Source organism: Ixodes scapularis, unplaced genomic scaffold (genome assembly GCF_016920785.2).
Source record: "Ixodes scapularis isolate PalLabHiFi unplaced genomic scaffold, ASM1692078v2 ptg001458l_1__unscaffolded, whole genome shotgun sequence".
NCBI classification, from domain to species: Eukaryota; Metazoa; Arthropoda; class Arachnida; order Ixodida; family Ixodidae; genus Ixodes; species Ixodes scapularis.
This window is the reverse complement of record NW_024610152.1, coordinates 773,883-793,255: the sequence shown is the minus strand read 5'-3', so window position 1 is coordinate 793,255 and position 19,373 is coordinate 773,883. Positions and strand designations below refer to the sequence as shown.

At 45.8% G+C, this 19,373-nt stretch overlaps 1 protein-coding gene and 1 long non-coding RNA gene across 2 annotated transcripts; one reads left to right on the top strand and one right to left on the bottom strand.

The window, feature by feature from the left end:
• The first annotated feature begins 566 nt into the window (after positions 1–566).
• On the top strand, positions 567–980 carry LOC115331407 (tyrosine kinase receptor Cad96Ca-like). Its single transcript, XM_040220566.1, has one exon. It carries the CDS (start codon positions 567–569, stop codon positions 978–980), a length of 414 nt encoding a protein of 137 aa, XP_040076500.1.
• A 6,784-nt stretch (positions 981–7,764) lies between these two features.
• On the bottom strand, positions 7,765–15,697 carry LOC115331073. The gene is made up of 3 exons (XR_006077255.1): positions 15,651–15,697; positions 12,923–13,162; positions 7,765–8,204 (listed from the first exon to the last, which is right to left on the bottom strand). It is a non-coding gene; the product is annotated as an uncharacterized LOC115331073 (long non-coding RNA).
• Positions 15,698–19,373: the final 3,676 nt, after the last annotated feature.

Here is a 19,373-nt window from a genome sequence, read left to right as displayed (position 1 = left end):
ACGCGCCAGACACCATTGTTTACAGGCAAGCAGTGACCTAGATAGGTCACCGCAGCGTTCGCTCCCGGACCAACCCGTTGGGGAATCCCCCAAACCACGGCTTCCGAGGGAAAGGGTAGGCGTAACGGCCATTGGTCAGTTATTGCCACCTACGCTCACGTGTGCCACACGTCAACACAAGAGCGCGGTGCGAGCGTCGTCACAGGCGGTCATTCTATTGCAGTACGTTCCGCACCTACGAAGAGGACCTCCAGCCTTTGCTTCGCGTCGTTCGGGAGCTGCTGTCTCCTGGCCACGGCAGTTCAGCTGCGTCCGGGGACCACAGCTGCGCGTGACTTGTCAGGTGGCCCCGCTACCCCAGCCGGCCGCGGACCAAACCAGCAACCCGTCGTTTTCGTGGGCCGTCGGGATCGACATCCGGTCAGGGATTGCCGGTTCATCATCTTCGGGACCCGCGCCGCGGTCGGAAAGCTCGCCGACCAGGGACCAGCTGTTCCCGTTCGTCCCGTGACAAGTTCCAAGAGCCCAGGGACCTGGCGCAGTTCGCCCAGCAGGTCTCGCAGGGCATGCACTACATCGGCAGCCGAGGGATAATCTACCGGGACCTGGCCGCCCGCAACGTGCTCGTCGACGAACACGGCTGCTACAAGGCCGCCGACTTCGGACTCTCCGGGGACATTAGGGACTCCGAGACGGACGTCTACCACCAGAAGTCCAAGGGCGTCTTCCCGGTGCGGTGGATGGCTCCGGAATGCGTGCAACTTCAGGTATTCACCTTCAAGTCCGACGTCTGGGCGTTAGGCGGGATACTGCTGTGGGACATCGCCACTTTGGGCTCGATGCCTTACCCCGGCCTGGGCGCTCAGGAGGTCACCCGCCACGTGCGTGACCGTCACGAGATGACGCAGCCGACCGACTACCGCTGGGAGCTGTACCGCGTGGTGAGGGCCCGCTGGACGACTTGGACCTTGGACGCATGAACCGGGCTGCTCTGTCCCGTGCAATTCCAGCCGCTACTTTTTTTTTGTTTTTTTTTTTTAATATTTTAGTCTAGTTATGTGTTTCTGTCGGTCGACCCGTTTGCGGGTGGCTATTCAACTATTGGCTAAGGAGGGGGGAGTGTGGGGATTGTGATCCCTCAACATTCTGTCGCGTCAGTGTTTTGGCACGCCATGGCGGCCGCGCTGACGTAGCGAGAGGTGGCGCTGCTTACCATTGTGAGTGGCTTCCTCCTCTTCCCCCTTGGGGAGATTTTCGTAACGAACCCCCGCAGAGAGGAGATCGACGTGTCGCTCCTTGATTGGCCACTTCGCCCCCGCCGTTATCTTAAAACCAGCGGACAGCAGTATCTCGCTCTCTCTTTTTCCTGGGATTCGGCGGTGGCGACAACAGGAACCGTCCGGCGCACCGCTGAGCGTTTACCCCGTTCTTTGTACCTTTGTAAGCGACCGTTTGGCCGTGGGCGATCTCCACACCGACGGCGTTCACCAGCTTATAGCCGCTGTGTTCTCGTTATTTGTTTCTTTGTAAATAAACAGAGTTTATCACCGTTACCAATGTGACTGGTGTCTGTTTGCGCTCAACGAGCAGCATGCTACGCGAGTACGAATCCGCTTCGCGGTAGAGCGTCTCGCCGCGAACGTGGTACTCCCAAAGGCAGTTGCCCTAAGGAGAACCATATTTGATAACCAAATGAATTAAAAAGAGGGAAAGTTCTTCAAACTATTTTTTAAACTCAAAAAAGCGCTCTGTTACCACGGATGGGGTAACTAACCACTTTTTGGGTTTAGTTTTAATCGTTTTGCTTTTCAAAATGGCGGCCCCCATGGCGTTTTGTTTACCGGCTTCTCCCGTCCGCTTGCGTTGCGTTTTCTCTTTATTGTGACGTGCGCACCACTGGACGACTATAACAGGTAATTTATTCACACAACTGTTTCAAGCAGGCAACTGCTTATATTTGCTCAACCAGGGATGGGCAGTATTTCAAATACAAGTATTTGAAATGCGTATTTCAAATACTTTGTGTATTGTGTATTTGTATTTAATTACAAATTGGGTAATGTATTTGACGCGTGTATTTAAATACTAAAATGTGGGTATTTCAAATACAATTGTAATTAAATACAATTTTGTGGGCAAAAATACATCCCTCAAATTTATTGTCACTGTCCAGAGCAGGAAGAAAACTACGTTCTCCACCAAATGCAGTGTCTCTGAATCAAGCACAAGCGTTTAGTGAGTTTAGTGACTTTAGTGACTTTAGTTTAGTGACCAGGGCAAGAAGAGTGGCGAAATAGACGTTCACAGGGAGACTGGCTAAATAAGAAGTGCCTGTGACAACTTGTGATGCTTTCCAGCCTGATTTCCCTCCGTATATTTGCCTGGAACATTCTAAATGCGCGGGTCGTCCAGATTTTTGTAACTGGTGCGAGTTGCAACAATAAACAAAATTATCTAACTAGTGCTGCGCGTCTTGGTCGTCTCGGTTCTTTGTTGGTCTGTACCAAACTGTAATCGACAAAAAAGCTGCTTGAAGCTCTGTACTTTTTCCACCTATTACGTCCAAGCTGATTACATTTTTTTGTGATTATATTTCTATCACGTTACTAGAGCCTCGCACACTAACTCCTGAGAGTGCAATGCAAAATCAAAATAAGATACCCAGAAACCTGTTGCAGGTGCCCTGAAGTCGCTGACGCAAATTTTGAGGGATGTATTTGGAAAAGTGTTTGGAGGAGACCAAATACATTTGGTTGTATTTGTATCTTGTATTTAAATTCTTTTTTGAAAATGTAATTAGATTTGTAATTAAATACATTTTTGACGAAGTATTTTGTATTTGTATTTCAATACATATTTGCATGTATTTTGCCCCTCCCTGTGCTCAACATAGTACAATTGATACGAAAACGTTACAAACAGCACATGCAATGATGCGGTTGTTGACGGGTATTAGCGAACAGACACGGTAGTACAAACAGTTTGAGTGTTAGCCTTCAAGCTATCTGCATAAAAATTATAAACCGAAGGTCAATAAACATAGTCTAAACAGGTAGAGGTAAAGTCGCGGTAAAGGCATTTCAAGACAGCCATTCATAAACAATGCAAAAAAAATGCACAGAAGCTAAATTGCTTTACATAACGAGTGCGATTACAAACCAGTTGCTTTGACAGAAACTACAGGCTAATTTCGTTAAGAATAAAGCTGTATTTGGAGGTGAATTTGACCTGCCCGCTCTTCTCCCTCCCAAGATGAATGTTCAACACACCTGGGCCCGTTTGCTCGAACAGCTAACCGCGGCTAAAGTTAGCCGCAGTACCTAGGAGAGGGATTTTTTAGTCACGTGACTGGCTCGGTAGGGATACGGGGAGCTACGCATTGCCCCGTCGCGTCGTTCGTTAAAATGGCTGCGGCGTACGCAGTTTCCGCGGTCGCGATCGCATTGGTGTTTGTCTTCAGAGCGATGATTTAGGTTCTGTGTTCTAAGTTAAGAGTGTACAAGTATCCTACGTGCGCCTTAAAGAAACTGACATCTCGAGGGGACTGCTACTGAAGTCGACGGCAGCAGCCCGTCGACAAACAGTGGCTCAGAGTCACCGATTCGTAGAAGTACTTACAGTGGCCCGGAGTCGCCGACTGTCGAAGCTTCGCATCGGCTTCATTGAAGCACGGCAAGAATCATGCATCGCAGCGCCGAAATGTGGGATGCGTTCCAAGGAACACGATAGCCGAGTACGACAAGCGTTTTACGGTGAGCACCAAAACATTTCGCGATAGGGTTGTGATGAGGCCAGCCTCATACTCACGTTATGTTGAGCGCTGTGAAACTAACTTCAAGCAGGAGCAGGATCAGAATACGTTTATTGAAAGCAAGCATTACGGAGAGTTGCCTTTTGAGTAGCGATTGCGGTTTATCGAAAGTAGTCACGCCGGGAAAATTTCTGTTCAGGGTGTCCATTTTGCACAAAATCCTCGTATTCTGCTTACAGTGCGACTGCAGCTGCAGCATCAACCGTTCTGCAGATAAACGGCGGACAGAGGCTCAACGGTCCAATGGATTTTAGCAGTGATGAGTAGCAGAACTTTCTCTGGGTTTAGTGAAATGGTACGTTGTCCATAAAAGACCAGTGACCTGCCGATCGTTCAATTCACTCGCCCTCCAAGAAAGCCGGTACATGCAGTTTTTCCGAATCAACTCCGTTGTGCCGTCTGCGAAAGTTGTAGAACCGAGAAATAAACAATACTGAAGTTGTTGGAAATGCACTTGTTTGTTATTTCGCGTTGCTTCTGAAAAAATATTTTACGGTTAGCAGGAATAATGTTGCGATTGTGTAGATAAACAAACCAAGGTAGCAGACGACCATGCTCCTTCTGCAAACGAAAATGAACCGAGCGACTACCTCAAAGGGGACCGCGCCGCTGCGTCAAAAGAATTGGACCCTAGATGAAAAATTGGAATTAGTCCGGGAAGTTGAGGCTCGAAAATACCAAATCCTGGGAAAATTCGGCCCTACCGTGACTACTAACACCAAAAGACGCGCCTGGGACCAAGTCGCCAATTCCATGACCAGCCGCCACCAAATTCCGCGTTCAGTGAAACAACTTCAAGAAGCATGGAGAAAATTACTTAAAAAGTGCCGAACTTTGTACAGATTGTACAAAGAACACGACCAACGGACAGGAAAGTTCCAATATTTGCGCTACCAAAACAGAAAAAAGGGCGATATTTGTAAAATCTTTATTGGAAACTTTGGGTGCACTGTACAAATTTATAAGAGAGAGATATATTAGCCCCTCAAATTTTTGGGGCAAATATCTCAACCGAAGACCCCATGCAATGCGCGACAACTAACATTTCGCTCAATATCATGAGAGGGCAAGCCCGAAGATTTTACTCGCACAAGTTTCAACACAGTGGCACTAACACAGAAATAGCCCCAAAGCACCTTGGATCCTGTTCCACGCAATGGGCCTGCGTAATTTCTCATAATTAATGTCCAAAGTTTGCTTGCCAAAAACATTGTCTTTAGCACTGTAAACAATGTAGACACTATTGCTCAACTAAACACAGAAGAAAAATGTATGTAGGCAAGTAGCGTGGGAACAAGGGCAGGGGGGCTTCAGACCCCCTTCCCCTTCCTCCCCCCGCCCCCCTTTGAAATTTCAGACAGCTGCGGTAAACAATGCTGCAAAAGGGGGCGGGGTTAAGCTCAGAGGCCCCGTCGCCCCTCCACGTTTCAAACACTTCCAACGCAACCGATTCAGGCACAGTGGGCCAGGCTAGCCGGTAGCTAGCAACAGTGAGTTTGCTGTCAAACAAAAAAAAAAAAAGAAATAAATTGCCCAACATCACATATTACCCGAGACCGGATAATAGGAACCTGAGGGTGAAAAAAAAAAACGAAGGTAAGGAAAAAAATCTTATCATTATTGGCAATTACATGTTTACGCGTTTTCTGTTCATTCGCACATTGATACTATGTTGAATAATGAACACCCTGTCTCCCCTCCCCCACCTTTAATTGTGCTTACATCCTAGTAAACAAAATAAGTGTACTTCAATTCATAGGTGCTGGTCCCAACCCCCATCAGCTGACAGCACTTGTCGAGACTGTTTTAAATGTGATCGGGGACGATTCCCCGACTATCTGTGGGATTGACGTCATCATCGGTGACACCGAAAAGTAGGTAACACTTTATAGGCCATGCTGTGTATGCTATGCTCCTGTTGATACTTTGTACATTACAATACTAAAGTTGTAGGTATGAGCACGTGGCTTCGTCGATGACCTTACTTGTGCTAATTGAATGACCCACCCTTACGCCTACAAGTTTGATATCGTTGCACACTGTATGTAGACTGTGACGATGGAGGCGATAGTACAGCGGAAGCTCTGCACCCAGTTACAGCTTACTAGCCCTGACAGCACAAGGATGCACAAGCAGCAGAAGAGAATGAGCACGCGCTGAAGGTGCATTCTTTTTCTGTTCTGCTCGTCACATTATGAGTACTTCCACAAGATGATAGTTATGAAACTGATGATAGGGATGTTCTGCTGTCACTGATGATAGGTATGAAACTGAGCACAGACACAAGGCATATCAAAAGTCACCAATTGTTGGCATGCTCCTAGAAAACATTGATGAGCATAGGGAACAGTTTGGATTGTCATAAAAGAATATATTGGTTTTCCATCTCAAAGTGGACATGTCAGTTGCATAACACTACTGCTGCGTGCCCTTACATAGAGACCAACTTCATGAAGCAAAACGACAATATTAGGAGCACGAGTCAAAACCTGTCCAGTAGAGAACAGAACACAGCACAAGGACACCACCTTCACATATTTAGCCATTTCTGCACTGCTGAAAAAGTGCCAATGAAACCATTTACTAGGGTAAATGCAGTAAAACTCACAGTTTGAAACTATTTGTACCACAAAATTACAAAGAAATATTTACAACATAATCAACAAAGCTATGGTAGTCTTTCTCTCAAGTTGAGATCACCTATTTTCTTCTTAGTCAGGTCACTCAATACCCAAATTTTTCCAGTGTCAGTGGAAATGTTTTTGCATGATCTTCGTACATGCCGGCTAACGTAGCAAAAATCCATTCTTTTTTGGTAACTTTTATGAGATTAAGTTGAGAATGCACCAATGACTTATTCGATGCTGATCTGTGCCAACAAAATCTGAAAAAGTATCAATGTCCCAGTTAGCCGGACAGTGCTTGGGTACACAATAATCACATATGACGGCTGGTGTGAGTGTGCCACATCTACTTGTTTTAAATCTTGTACAAATGTCTATATGGCGACTCTACCAACCGCCAATGAAACGAAGTTGTGGGGTTAGGCACTCCAGTCTGTTGTACCACCAACATATGTGGTAAAATTATGACAAGTGTTACTGTCACATCTGGATTAAGGTTGCTGCACGTTGCACTCAGTTCTCCCACACATACATGTACCCTGATCCAGGGTGACGTCAAAAATGTCATGCACTGCAGCCCTCATGCATCACTTGGAGAGATAGAGGACGGAGAGAATCATGTCACGGAGGACGTACGTGCACGAGTATGGTGTCTAGTCACAATCCTTTGTTTCAATGCTCTGAGCAGCTCTCTGGAGCTGTAGCCCTTGCAGTTTGCCAAGTTATGCTGAAATTTACAAGTTCACTCCTGCCCAACAATAGCCCTCTGTGAGCTGCCATTTTTCTCACTGCGCATGCTCGGAACACGTCCCGAGCATTAACTTTACGCAGGACAATATTGTACCTCGGGCTGCCATCCACAGCCAGTCAGTGACTTGGCATTTTAAGTTTGCTGATAATCGTTGTAAAGGCTTATGCGTTAAAGGGATACCTCAACGAAATTAAAAATATACCCGTCGTGTCAAAAATAGGTTGCATATGATCCACTGTATCCCTAAATGACAATCGCACGTTTGTATTTTGAACCTGGTGGCTATAGTTTTCGTTACAAACGGCCCACCCTGACAAGCGCTCGGAGAACAGCCAGCGGAGAGCATGTGACACCCAACGCAATCGTGACGTAGTTCGTCTCGGGACGAGCAAAGCTGCGACGAGGCTGACGTCGAGAGGATGGCCTAATCGTTCCAGCCACCAAAGCGGCTGCTTTTGTACGAATTTTGAGTGACGGGTTAATCTTTTATAATCTTGTAGGGGGACAATAGCAACTTCTGGGACATAAAAAAAGGATTCTTTGGAAGAGGAGAGTTCCTCCTTCCCCTCTTCTATTGTGGTAGCCGGAGGCGAGACAGTTACCGTCACTAGCTGTCAAGGTTCTTAGACGGGCATTACAAACGAGGCGTTAGCGACATCCACCTGGTGCTCTTTGCCAATCGCTTAATTCATATTAAAATTCCTTTTCGTGACTTTTTTAACAAGATATTGTTGTGTTCGATGTGATACTGCTCCTTCGAACACATATAGACCAAAAAATGAAACCCGAAATTTTGTTGTAGTATCCCTTTAACCTCAAACAATTTCCTGGTCATGCGTGTCACTACAGCAGCTGCACGGAAAGGGTGACCACGCCGCCACCCTCGTCATCTGGCAGCAGTACAGTTGAAGACGACGCAGCACAGAGAACACTGGCCTCTCCTGTTGTGCAGCACAACCAGCGCTGGACCCGTGAGGCTGCACAGCAGTACCAGAGAAGGGCCGAGCGACAGCAGGATCTGGAGCATGAGAATATACTCCTTGAGAGAAAGAACACAAATGGGGCCATACAGGCTGCAAACGCAACCCTCGCTGCAGCAGATGCTGCACGGAGTTTCTATGCTATAGGGGAGGAAGTGCTCAGGGAGCAAAGAGAACTCATTAGACTTGAAACCACCCGAGCACAGCTGCAAATTGAACTGATAAAAAGACAATTAGGACAAGATTAACTCATGTAATGAGCTACTTGCATTGTTTGTCGCTGTGTTGTATACATATTTTGCGTTTTCTCTGACCTACATACTTGTTTGCACGATTATAACGCTCACATTTTTTTTGCCAAAATGGGTGCCTAAAATTAGATGCACTTACAATTGAAACCAAAACTCAAAAGAAAAACGCCAGGCAGCTAGCCCAATCGCCTTTGTGACCGTTTGTTTACATTAGATATTTTTGGTATCCGTATCGCGCGTTCTTTCGCCTTGATGTCGTCACACTGACGGGAAACGATAACCACGGAGCGACACTGCGTAGCCTCGCAATCCCAGCGACCCAATGAGCTCGCGAAGTGTTGTATGAAAAAAAAAAGCGAAGGCCGTTTACAACTCTGTAACGCCGAATTAGAGCGCAGCTCTTGAGGAGGAGTAGGGAAGGGTACTGAGGGGGAGGGGGGTCACGTGACCTCGGGGGGGGGGGGGGTCACGTGACCCCCAGGTCACATAACCCCGCAGAGAAATTTTTCCTCGAGGTTTAGCGGACAAATTTTTTCGCTAGATTTAGCGGGGAAATTTTTCCGCTAGATTTAGCGGGGAAAGTTTTCCGCTAGATCTAGCGGAGTTTTTCACTAGATTTAGCGGAGAAATTTTTCCGCTAGATTTAGCGGAGAAATTTACCCATCATGCACCGGCGGTTACGCCGATGGCGACGGCGACGCCGCTCAAGCCGGAAACGAGCGCCTAAGAGCTGCACTCTAAAACGTCCCTCTAATAGGCAACGGTCGCACACTCGTTCAAGCGCAAGAAGAACGGCACCTCAAACGCTTTAGACGGAAGCAAGGATGACCTTCTGCAGTCTGTGGACAGCGAAGACCAATTGCCAGATTCCGACAACAGAAACTTGTGCGCGGTATTTATTTTGTGTATTGCCGTGCGTTTCCTAAAATTGGTTTTATGAGGTATGGGTGTTCAAAGTGCATTACTTTACCTGCGTGGTAGAATCGGCAGCAATTAAATTTTTCGATATCTGGGAGCTAAAATTGCCTGCATGTAAGTATCGGGGGCACGTTAGAATCGTGCAAACACGGTATGTTTGACACTTCATTTATTTTATGCATGCTATCTACAAGGGAAGCTTGCACACAATCTTTTCCATGTCGTTGACTATCCCTACACTAGACCAGCGTGGTTGTTCTGATCGCAATATTTTACGCTGTGGTTAAGTAAGCAACAGAATATCATACTGGCAGTATGGCACCCAGGCTTTCGACGCCCCAAAGGTGGCACATAATTTACATGGATACCTAAAATAAAAATATGGGTTAAGCTCAAAGGCAGATGTATAATTCCTTCTTTCCTATATCCCTTCACATGTTTCCCTTTCATAACGCGGCTCCCCGTCACAGCTCAAGAGAGGAGGTCGCCAAGACGATTAGCCTCCCGGCAGAAGACCAAGGTCGAGTTTCTGTGTTTTAAGAAAATGTTCGAGTAATCGATGAGTGGACCACAGACACTTTCTGACTTGCATCTGCAAATATTCCTTCTGCTTTTAAGATAAAGGCTCTTTCTGCCTGGATATGCTCCTGCGACCTATGGACTGTGTGCTGCTTATGTACGAAAAAGTTCATACTAAGAATATCCCGAAACTCAGGAACAGAAAAAGGGATCAAACACAACTCTACATCATTTTGTTGCGTGTGTCACCTTTTGGGGCCCCGGGTCTTCAACTCTTATTACTTTGAATCGTCACCACTTACCTTGTTCTTTAAGTATTTATTTATTTATTTATTTATTTATTTATTTATTTTATTTATAGAGTACCTTCACCGCCTCGAGGGCATTATTGTAGGAGGGGTGGGAAATAACACACATACATTAAAACACAAAGTGATCACTTGTCCGCACAGAATAGATATACAACCGAGAAAAAAATACACTGTTATCCAACACAACAGTTTTTTGGAGCTGAAATCTACTTGCTGCTTGTACGTAGGCTCGCGATAATTCGAACTCGGATATTTCGTACTTCCAGTTAATTCAAACAGGTTTAAAAATTTTGGTTGTCCCGCTAAGCTTTTTTATGTATTTATAAGCCACTTAATTCGAATGGCGTTTTCGCTTAATTCATAGTTTTTTGTTCTCGCGGCCCTGTTGAGTGCGCTTCATCCCGAGCACCGGTGCACCGCAGAGAGGCAATACCTGCGGAGCTTGCTTTTGAGAGTGTTGCTTCTCCGCAGTGCACCAGTGCTCGGAAAGAAGCGCAGTCAACGGGGCCGTGAGAACAAAAAACTATGAATTAAGCGAAAACGGCACACAAGAACGGAAAACGGCGTTCACATTATGTGCTTCAAGACTAGCAATGATGACCAAGACGACAACGAGGACGAGGCACAGCTCACTGGCATCATGATTTCTGGCCTTGAAACACGTAATGTGAACGCTGTGTGTGTTTGTCATGATGACTCATTAGAGGACATAGTACGGAAAGTAATGCCAGCACAGTGCAGCAGTGACAGTGAAGATGACGATGAAGAAATGGATGACCCACTACGAACTGTCACAGCCACAGAGGCCTTTGAGCACATCGCTCAGCTCCGGAAGTTTCTGTCTGCAAAGGAAAAGTCCCGTAAAGAGCTACTTGCGTTGGCTGGCATTGAAAATTTTGTTTTGAGATCTCATGTGCTGACTAAACAGTCCATAATTGACGACTTTTTTGCCGGATAAATAAACTTAGTCACAGTTCTTTCACAAATGTGTTATGCCTGTACTTGCTTATAGTTATGCATTAACTATAAGCAAGCTACTCTGCTATGTAGAGGAAACTGGCCAAAATCTGCTTTGTATATGTCGCTATCCATGTAACAAATCGTAATGTTGTCTAGTATCATATATATCCAACTAAAATATGTGACTTTCTGGAGTTTGAATTAATGAGAGTGTAGTATGTACAATAAAGCTCCTCTCTGGACAATGCCCTACTAAAAATAAATGTTTTGCAAATGATGTTATCATGCCAGCCAGGATGAAGAAAATATGAACTAACCCTAGGAGGTTTGTGAAAAATAAGAGAAAAGCTTTGCAGGTTGGAAAAACCTGTGAAAGGTGTTATGACTCAACACTCAGAAGCGTACACTATGTAAATCCTATGAGCTAGTAACCATGAGAATGCAGTGAAAAATGAACATTCTATGGGGTAGTATATATAATTTGTACTGATAGCTTTGAAATTGGTATCAAATGAACATTGTTTCACTATACTCTCCTATTCATGCTCCTGTACCCATTAAATAGTATCAGTTTGTAGATATTGAATGGGAAAATAACTGTCTTCTTCAGTTGCCTCATTATAAACTGCGCACACATAGTCTGTTATAGGGCTGACTTCAGCACTTCCCATAAAGCATCCGTCGGTGTGGGAAATGTATTACAAAAAATAATGACAGTATAAAAAGAGAGCTCCAGAGAGTGCGAAGAAGTGCACAAATTTAAAGAAGCATCCCTCGTGTCATTAGTTAGAAGTTTGAAAAGTGCATTGTTATGAACTCCGGAAATCAAATTCAAAATCTATTAGTTTAAGAGAGCCCGTGTGTGCCTATGCTTGTAGCTCTGCGAGAGTGCAGGAGTTGATGGGGAGGAGACCAAAGCAGTAACAAGCAGTTGAGCTGCAGCGTGCGATTGCAGGAGTGTTGGACATTGCACTGCACTCCCGTTTGACCAATAGCTTCGGCAGGGATTTTTTTCGAGCACACTCTTTCCAACAAGCTCTTTCCAACAAGCTCTTTCCAACAAGCTCTCTTTCCAACAACTTCCAACAAGCTCTTTCCAACAACTCTTTCCAACAAGCTCTTTCCAACAATAAGTGCCTCAAATGACACATTTCGAGCTATCAAAGCCTTTGCAACAATAATGCGGGAAGTAAGAAAATTTTTTTTCATTACTTATTTCGTCGCTCATGCTGCAATTTACACGCACTGCTATGGAAGCAACAGGTATAAGGGGATGTCCATCAATCAATCTTTACATTTCTATCATCCAAATTTCGAAACTCTATGTGGGATATCTGCAAGCACTACCCAAATTGATCTGTGCAAGAGTGATATATGTATTGCTGGAATGTCATTGTCATGTTGATAACACATTTTCAGCATTGTCACATGTGTCACACTCCTTTATGGGTTATTTTGGGTAGAACTTATGATAATCTTACATCCAGTTAGATCATACAAAAAAAGCTTAAAGTAAAATTAATCAATAACTCAAAGCTGTTGGCTTCTTGCTAACTGTGCAGCACGGTTGAGCCCCTAACTGTTGCAGTTTCCAAAAATACAATTGATGTTTAAGTAGCAAAACAATAAATATTATTTCAAGCAATTATTCGATCGAGTTAGACAACTGTCTGACATAATTTTCTTATAATTATCTGCAAAGCCTGATAAAGAAAAGGTGAAAGCAATAGCCACGATCATAACAAAGCATCTTGCATTAGAAATGGACAGCCAGAAGATACCTATCCAGACACTTACACTTAGCCGAAGAAATGGTTGACAATAAAGTCTCGGGCCTCGTTGCTCTCAGCACGGTTGGCTGCTACGGGCTCAACGGGAACCTCAGAGGGGATGGCGGCCACGGGTGTCCTGCAGGGGTACCTCTAGGCCAGGTTGTGGAGGGCACAGCACGCGACAATGATGTCGCAGCACCGTTCTGGAGCCATTCGGAGCTCAGCGTGAAGGCAATGGAACCTCCGCTTGAGTTGGCCGATTGTCCTGTACAGAGCGCATGGATCAAAACCACATGTTATTCCTTCCCAGAAACTCAATAGCAAAATCGGACAACAGCGTGGAACGCAAATACTCAAGAGGATGACACGCAACAAGGACAAATTTACAGCTGAATTCGAATCGCAAATTGGCTGCCGTGCCCGATATCACACCTCCTAATTTTTCCAGCCCAAGCTCCAGCCCATTGCTCCAGGATATCGAAAGCTGGGCATTATGCATACCATTTTATTTTCCTTCCGAATTATTTTTACACTGCGTTCACATCCGGGGTCACCTGAGGTTAGCCTGTGCAATGTGTTTTATAGAAAGCAACAAGCAAAGTGCAGCTTTATTCAAGCGCTATCCTCAAAGGGTTTCGTGGATATGCTTCCAAGCAAACACCTGCATATGCACAGGCCAATATGTTAGAATTTTTTGCTAGCTGATTGCTGCCAACGCTGTAAGAATTAACTTGTAACCAAGCTTTATACTGCAACAAATACAGTACCATCAAAATTTCATTCTACATGTTACTTGTGAGACAGAGTGAAAAGAGAAAGAGAGCCAGACTCTTGTCTTGTTGAGCCTTTCCCCTTCCACTCTCCAGGAATATATGTTCGTGGTAGCGCAACCCATCTACTTTTGTCATTGATCAATAAGAATCCGTCTTGTAAGTCTGGGAGATGTAAGACGTAAAGCACTTGATATAACACCTTATCCAAGTACTCCTACCCTTTGATTGTGCCGCTAGTGTTCCTATTAGTTAGTGGTCCACGCACCGCCATTTCTGACTCAAGTGGAAGCTCCTGGACGCATGCAGCAAAAGTTTTGGTAGAGGGTCTTATGGCGCTTTCACAACGGAATCCCAAGCAAGATTTGCCTGAACATTTGAGATTGCAGCGACTCATCATCAGTCGTGAATGACGTGTAAGATGGTGTCTAGAGACTATTTGTGGAAACTTGTTATTGCATGCTAAACTTCAACATTGTCCAAAATGATGCCTTGGCACTACTCTTAAATCCATCGATGAGAGCAGAATAGGTCATGCTAGGCATGTACTCTTGGCCAATCGGTCAAGCCGGTCAGCAACACACAATCGTTTGGGACTTACAGCGATGTGCCGCTATTTTTGGATCACACGCATCTTAGCACGCATGAGCTTAGCTGTACTTGTGCACTCAATATGAGTACATACATATCTAACACGTTTAGTTAGTTTCCATTAAACAGTCCGAAACTGACATTTCAAAAAGTAGACATATGAAAGTGCCAAGGCACAGTGTTACTTCCACTGCTGTGTCTAGGAAAAAAATTCCATTGTCATTAATGCTTCTTTTTGTCCAATTAACAAAATATCAACTTCTGTCGGGGTCTTGCATAGTACTGGCACCTGAGGTGAGTTTAGTGCTTTTCCCCATTATTGCCAGTCCTGGGGACCTAAGACATAACTGAGGTTCTGCATTTTCAGTCTCAAGCGATAAAACCCAATAAAGTGTGGTGAGGTAAGTTTTGAAAGTTTGATTTTAAACCTAAATGGTCAGTACTTTAGACCATTACAGGTGCATGTGACCGAGTAAACAGAGTGTAGAAGCATGTGACCGAGTAGTCAACTATCTTATCTCCGTGCTTTCAAACTATTCTGTTGGAAGCACACTTTAGGAAGTATTTGGGTTTGTCATCGATGCAATTTGCGTTCCTTTGTCCATCAAGTTTGCTGTGGTCGTCTAGAGGGCGGATTTGGAGCGTTTTCATTGTTTGTCAAGCCATTTGGTCTTACTTTTGTTCTGGGAGGAATGGAATGTCATTCTGTTCCTATTGTAGGGAGCATAAAAAAAAACCAAAGCTGTTTAAACAGCCTCTCTGAAGGTGCTATCTGGTTAGAGGAAAGGAGCTTTAATAGTCCTCCACATGTGAAGAACAAAGAAGCGTGCCAAGAATTACGTTTGCGAATTTTGCGATTAAGAATTTGTCGTCACAGCACATGTATAACCAAGGTTATGTTTGCCATGTCTGCAAGTGTTGCCGCTTGACGAATAACTCAGATATGAACCTAATCTACTGCATTCTCGACAAACCTGCTTGAAAAAAAATGTAACTGGTCAATAGATATCGACCGGAAAAAGGCAGTAAGCTTTCGACTAAAAATATTCATCGATAAAAACTGAAAATTTCATACTCACAATAACAACCGAAAAAAGTATGCCGATTCCAGAAAAATAAAAACTGAAACCGCAGAACCCAAGGCAGCTATTATAAGTTGTATTGATTCGTAATCTCAGGATACTACTTTCATCTTGCTTACATAAAACCACGGTATCTTATGCTTCGTTAGATTAATATAAAAATTTGTATGAATATTTTTATGCCATAAAGAATAGCAATAGACGTAAGGAGCATGCTCGTGTTGCACATATTACGTCAAGACAGCTAGTCGTCTCGAAATGTCTTGCATGAATATCTCAGTGCCCTTCACAATATATGGCCTAGATTTACCGTTCAACAATGCTTCTTGTCGTCGTGTGTGCCGTATTGTATGCGACTTCGGCTGCTGATGATGGCGACAGGAATGGCGTCATCAGCCATGGTTGACAGGAGTAGCCACTGTCACCAGGCAGCAGGCCGTCGTACTCTCCACTGGCCAGCTTGACTGCCAAGGTGCTCTCCGTGAAGATCCGAGAGTCGTGGGTGCTTCCAGGCCACCTTGCAACCACGTTGCGAATCCGAGAAGAGGCGTCAACGACCACCTGTACGTTGATGGAATGGTATCCATGGCGGTTGACGTACGCCTCCTCGTGCACATGGGGTGCCTGGATCCGGACATGGGTACCGTCAACAGCACCCACGACCAAAGGAAAGCCGGCCATGTCGTAGAACTTGTGCTGCAAGGCTGCCCCCTCCGCAGCGTCAGGCCATCTGCGTCGTTGATCCCCTCAGCAATTAAACCACATATAGCAAACTTACAGCTACAATGCTCATGAATACCTTTTTAATGAGGAATGCTAAGGACTTTGGCTGTGCCCTTCAAGTATGTGGTAGCAGTAAAGTGCCTCAGTAGCACCTATTCAATAATGAAGTTTGCATGTTTTCATAGGATCCCTTTTTATTTTTGTTCAGTTACCAAGACCTATAAAGTGACTGTGATTCGGTGCAAGTCCTTACCAAAAGTGCAAACGGGTCGCTTTCTGAGGTTTCTCAGAAAAATGGCGTGCCCGGGCCCTTTCCAATCGGACAAGTAGGTCGCTTACGGCCGTAATCATTTTTTTTCTATTGAAAAGGGGGGGGGGGGGGGGGGGGGAAGGCTAGTTACCAGTAGGTAGAATATTACTGCCATAAAAAGGCAACCTACAAAACATCCCTATCACCAGCAATTCAGATATATTTTAGTGTATTTACTTTACTTCAATACGGCTGGCAAACTACAATTAAAAGGAAAAAAAAAGGACCCTTACCGTATGAAGTCTTGTGCTCGACGAGCCAGCGCTACGGTGACTTGCCTCACAGCCCGTGAAGCACTTGACACATGCACGCGGATGTAGTCGCCTGCAGTGATCAGAAAGTTCCCAGTTGCGTAGAACTGCAAGGCAATGATCACTTGCTGCTCCGCAGAGAGGGCGCGGCTACGACGTGTACGGCGCTCCAAGTCCGGACGTAGTGTGTCGGCGAGAAACATTATGCCCGCTCTTCCAAATCGGAACCGTTGCTGCAGCCCATCCTCGTCGAAATCCTCAAAGGGGTTCAGGCGGTCCCGCAGCACACGCTGTCGCCTCATCATTGCCGCTGCGTACTGCGCGTCCGTGCGGTCTCTTCTGTGTCGGCGATTCCTTGTGTTGGACATTCTGCCCGGTAGCAAAGTCGGAAATCGGTCCGCAAATCTTATCAGTCAGTCCGTGGCCGGTCGGAGGGTTGGTCGGTGGGTCGGTCGGTCGAAGGGCAGAATACAGACAGGAAAACTCAGATGATAACCGAAAACGAGAAACGCGCGTTGCGTGCAACGAGGCGAAACTGGTTGTATAAACAAACGCCGTGCACGCGACACGGCACACAAGGCGTTGCCAGACTTGGAAGCGACGGTCGACGCACTTGCTTTTTGCAAAACACGACAACGGAAAACTGCGAAGCACTTTGACTAGGTGTCTTGTCTACGCTTCCACACTTCGAAAGAAAGAATTTCGATGCAAAAAAGAAACTATCCTTTTTCTTTTCAATTGAGCAAACGTTTCTTGCAAGTTACAACTAGATTCAGCCGAAAACGGTTCCCATAAAGCAAACCTTGTATCATAAAAAAATAACGATTTATTTTTTTCAGCACAAGGTGGCGCAGGCTCCAGCCCAATAATAAAGGACGGATTTGTTTTATGCCCAGCCATTAAAGTTTCGTAGTAGGTACAACGTAGGTACAACTAGGTACTTTCGGTACCTACTAGGGACTTTGGCCAACGCTAACCGCGGTTAGCTCTTCGAGCAAACGGGCCCTGGGGGCTCTGTTCGATGAATGTGTCGTTTCTTCTAAAAAGAAACGGAAGTGATGGAAGAGACGATATTGCGCCTGATTGGTTAGAGGCTCAAATGACCAAAGTTATCTCTATCGTCATTTGAGCCTCTAACCCATCAGACGCGATATCGTCACTTTCATCCCTTCCGTTTCTTTTTAGGAGAAACCAGACCTTTGACGAACATAGCCCTCCTGGTCAGTTTACTATGAGATATGTTGGATATAGACAGTCAATTTCTTCAGCACATTGTTAGAGGTCCGGTTAGATGACGGTGCGCTTTTCGAACTCTCCGTCACCTGATCTGCCTAACGCGGCTACTGGCCCTTCGATAGAAATATCACCTATCATCGACGAACCATAAGGACCTCCAATGCCACTTTCTGACTGCAGCATCACCATCGAACATTGTCGTCCGTGGAAATGACCTCCTTGCTGAGCATTCTTCACTCGCCACCCTCATCATAAACATCACTAAATCCTGTAATTGCTGATCACTGATAATGTATCTTCAAACTTCGACTCACGTCCCACCTACCCCTGCTGTTCCCAGTCTGTGTTCGACATTGTGGCCACTCTCCAATGCGACGTTTGTGATTCCTCCAGATATGCAAAGACGTATCTCTCGCTTTGTATAGACGCGTCTCATCATGATCACCTGAGTGGCTCTGTGTGCCGTGTCAGCTCCCACCCCTGGCCGATGACCTCTTCCCACCCCTAAGCAGCACGGAGCCCCTGCGTATCCCACCATCACCGCCAGCTCTACCAAGTAGTTCTCCGACCCGTGTCTGGCAAGCGACAACATCGGCAGCGTTCACCGCTCGCACGGCAACTCCGCGTTTGGCATATTTTCCGTGCGAAAAGTGCGCGAATAGGAGTCTACAGACTTCAATCACGTTTAGTTTTCAAGCGTTTACTTCCTAAAGGACAAGCTCTCTGACTTTAAAGCACTCAAGTAATCTTTTTGAATACAATATTCGATGTGTGCGAGACATAGCTCGACGCCCATCTTCGATGGGCAATTAATGGGCAATTCAACAATCTCACACAGTTCTCTGTATTCCAGTAAGACCGTCCCTCAATTTGTGGCAAAGGCGTCCGTCCTCGCCTCTCCTCAATATCTACTGAGTGGCTGTGTGTGACGTGTCAGCTCCCGCCCCTGGCCGATGACCTTTTTCCATCCCCTAAGTAGCAGGAAGCCCCTGCGTACCCCACCATCATCCCTAGTTCTACCAAGTAGTTCTGCGTCCCGCCTCCGGCAAGCGACAATATCGGCAGCGTTTACTGTTCGCACGACAACTCCGCGTTTGGCATAGTTGTCGTGCGAAAAGTGCGCGACTGGAGTCTCTACCTCCCCCCTCCGGGTCTAGACACAATCTTTGTCGAGGTCTTTTGCAAACATGAAAAGCTTCTTCTGGTGTCCACCTACTGCCCACCCTCCTGCGTACGCCCTCCTCCAATAGAGCCTAGAGCGCGTCGACCTCATCAGGTTCTCTGCACTGCCCTACTGAAAAAACCATTTGGCGCCTATATTAAAATAAACGGGTCCATACCGGTAACAGTTTAACCATACCGGTCACCAGTTTGTCAAAGGGGCCGACCGTACGGCTCAAAGGGGTCCCCCGTATGAGACATAACGGTCACCAATTTGGACAAACGGGTCACTCCTTTGGCGAACGGGTCGCTCGTCTGGGCAAATGGGTCGCTTGTCTGGGCAAATGGGCGA

Bases quoted from the DNA above. Each gene is read 5' to 3' on its own strand.
- LOC115331407 (XM_040220566.1), top strand. From the start codon at position 567: ATGCACTACATCGGCAGCCGAGGGATAATCTACCGGGACCTGGCCGCC.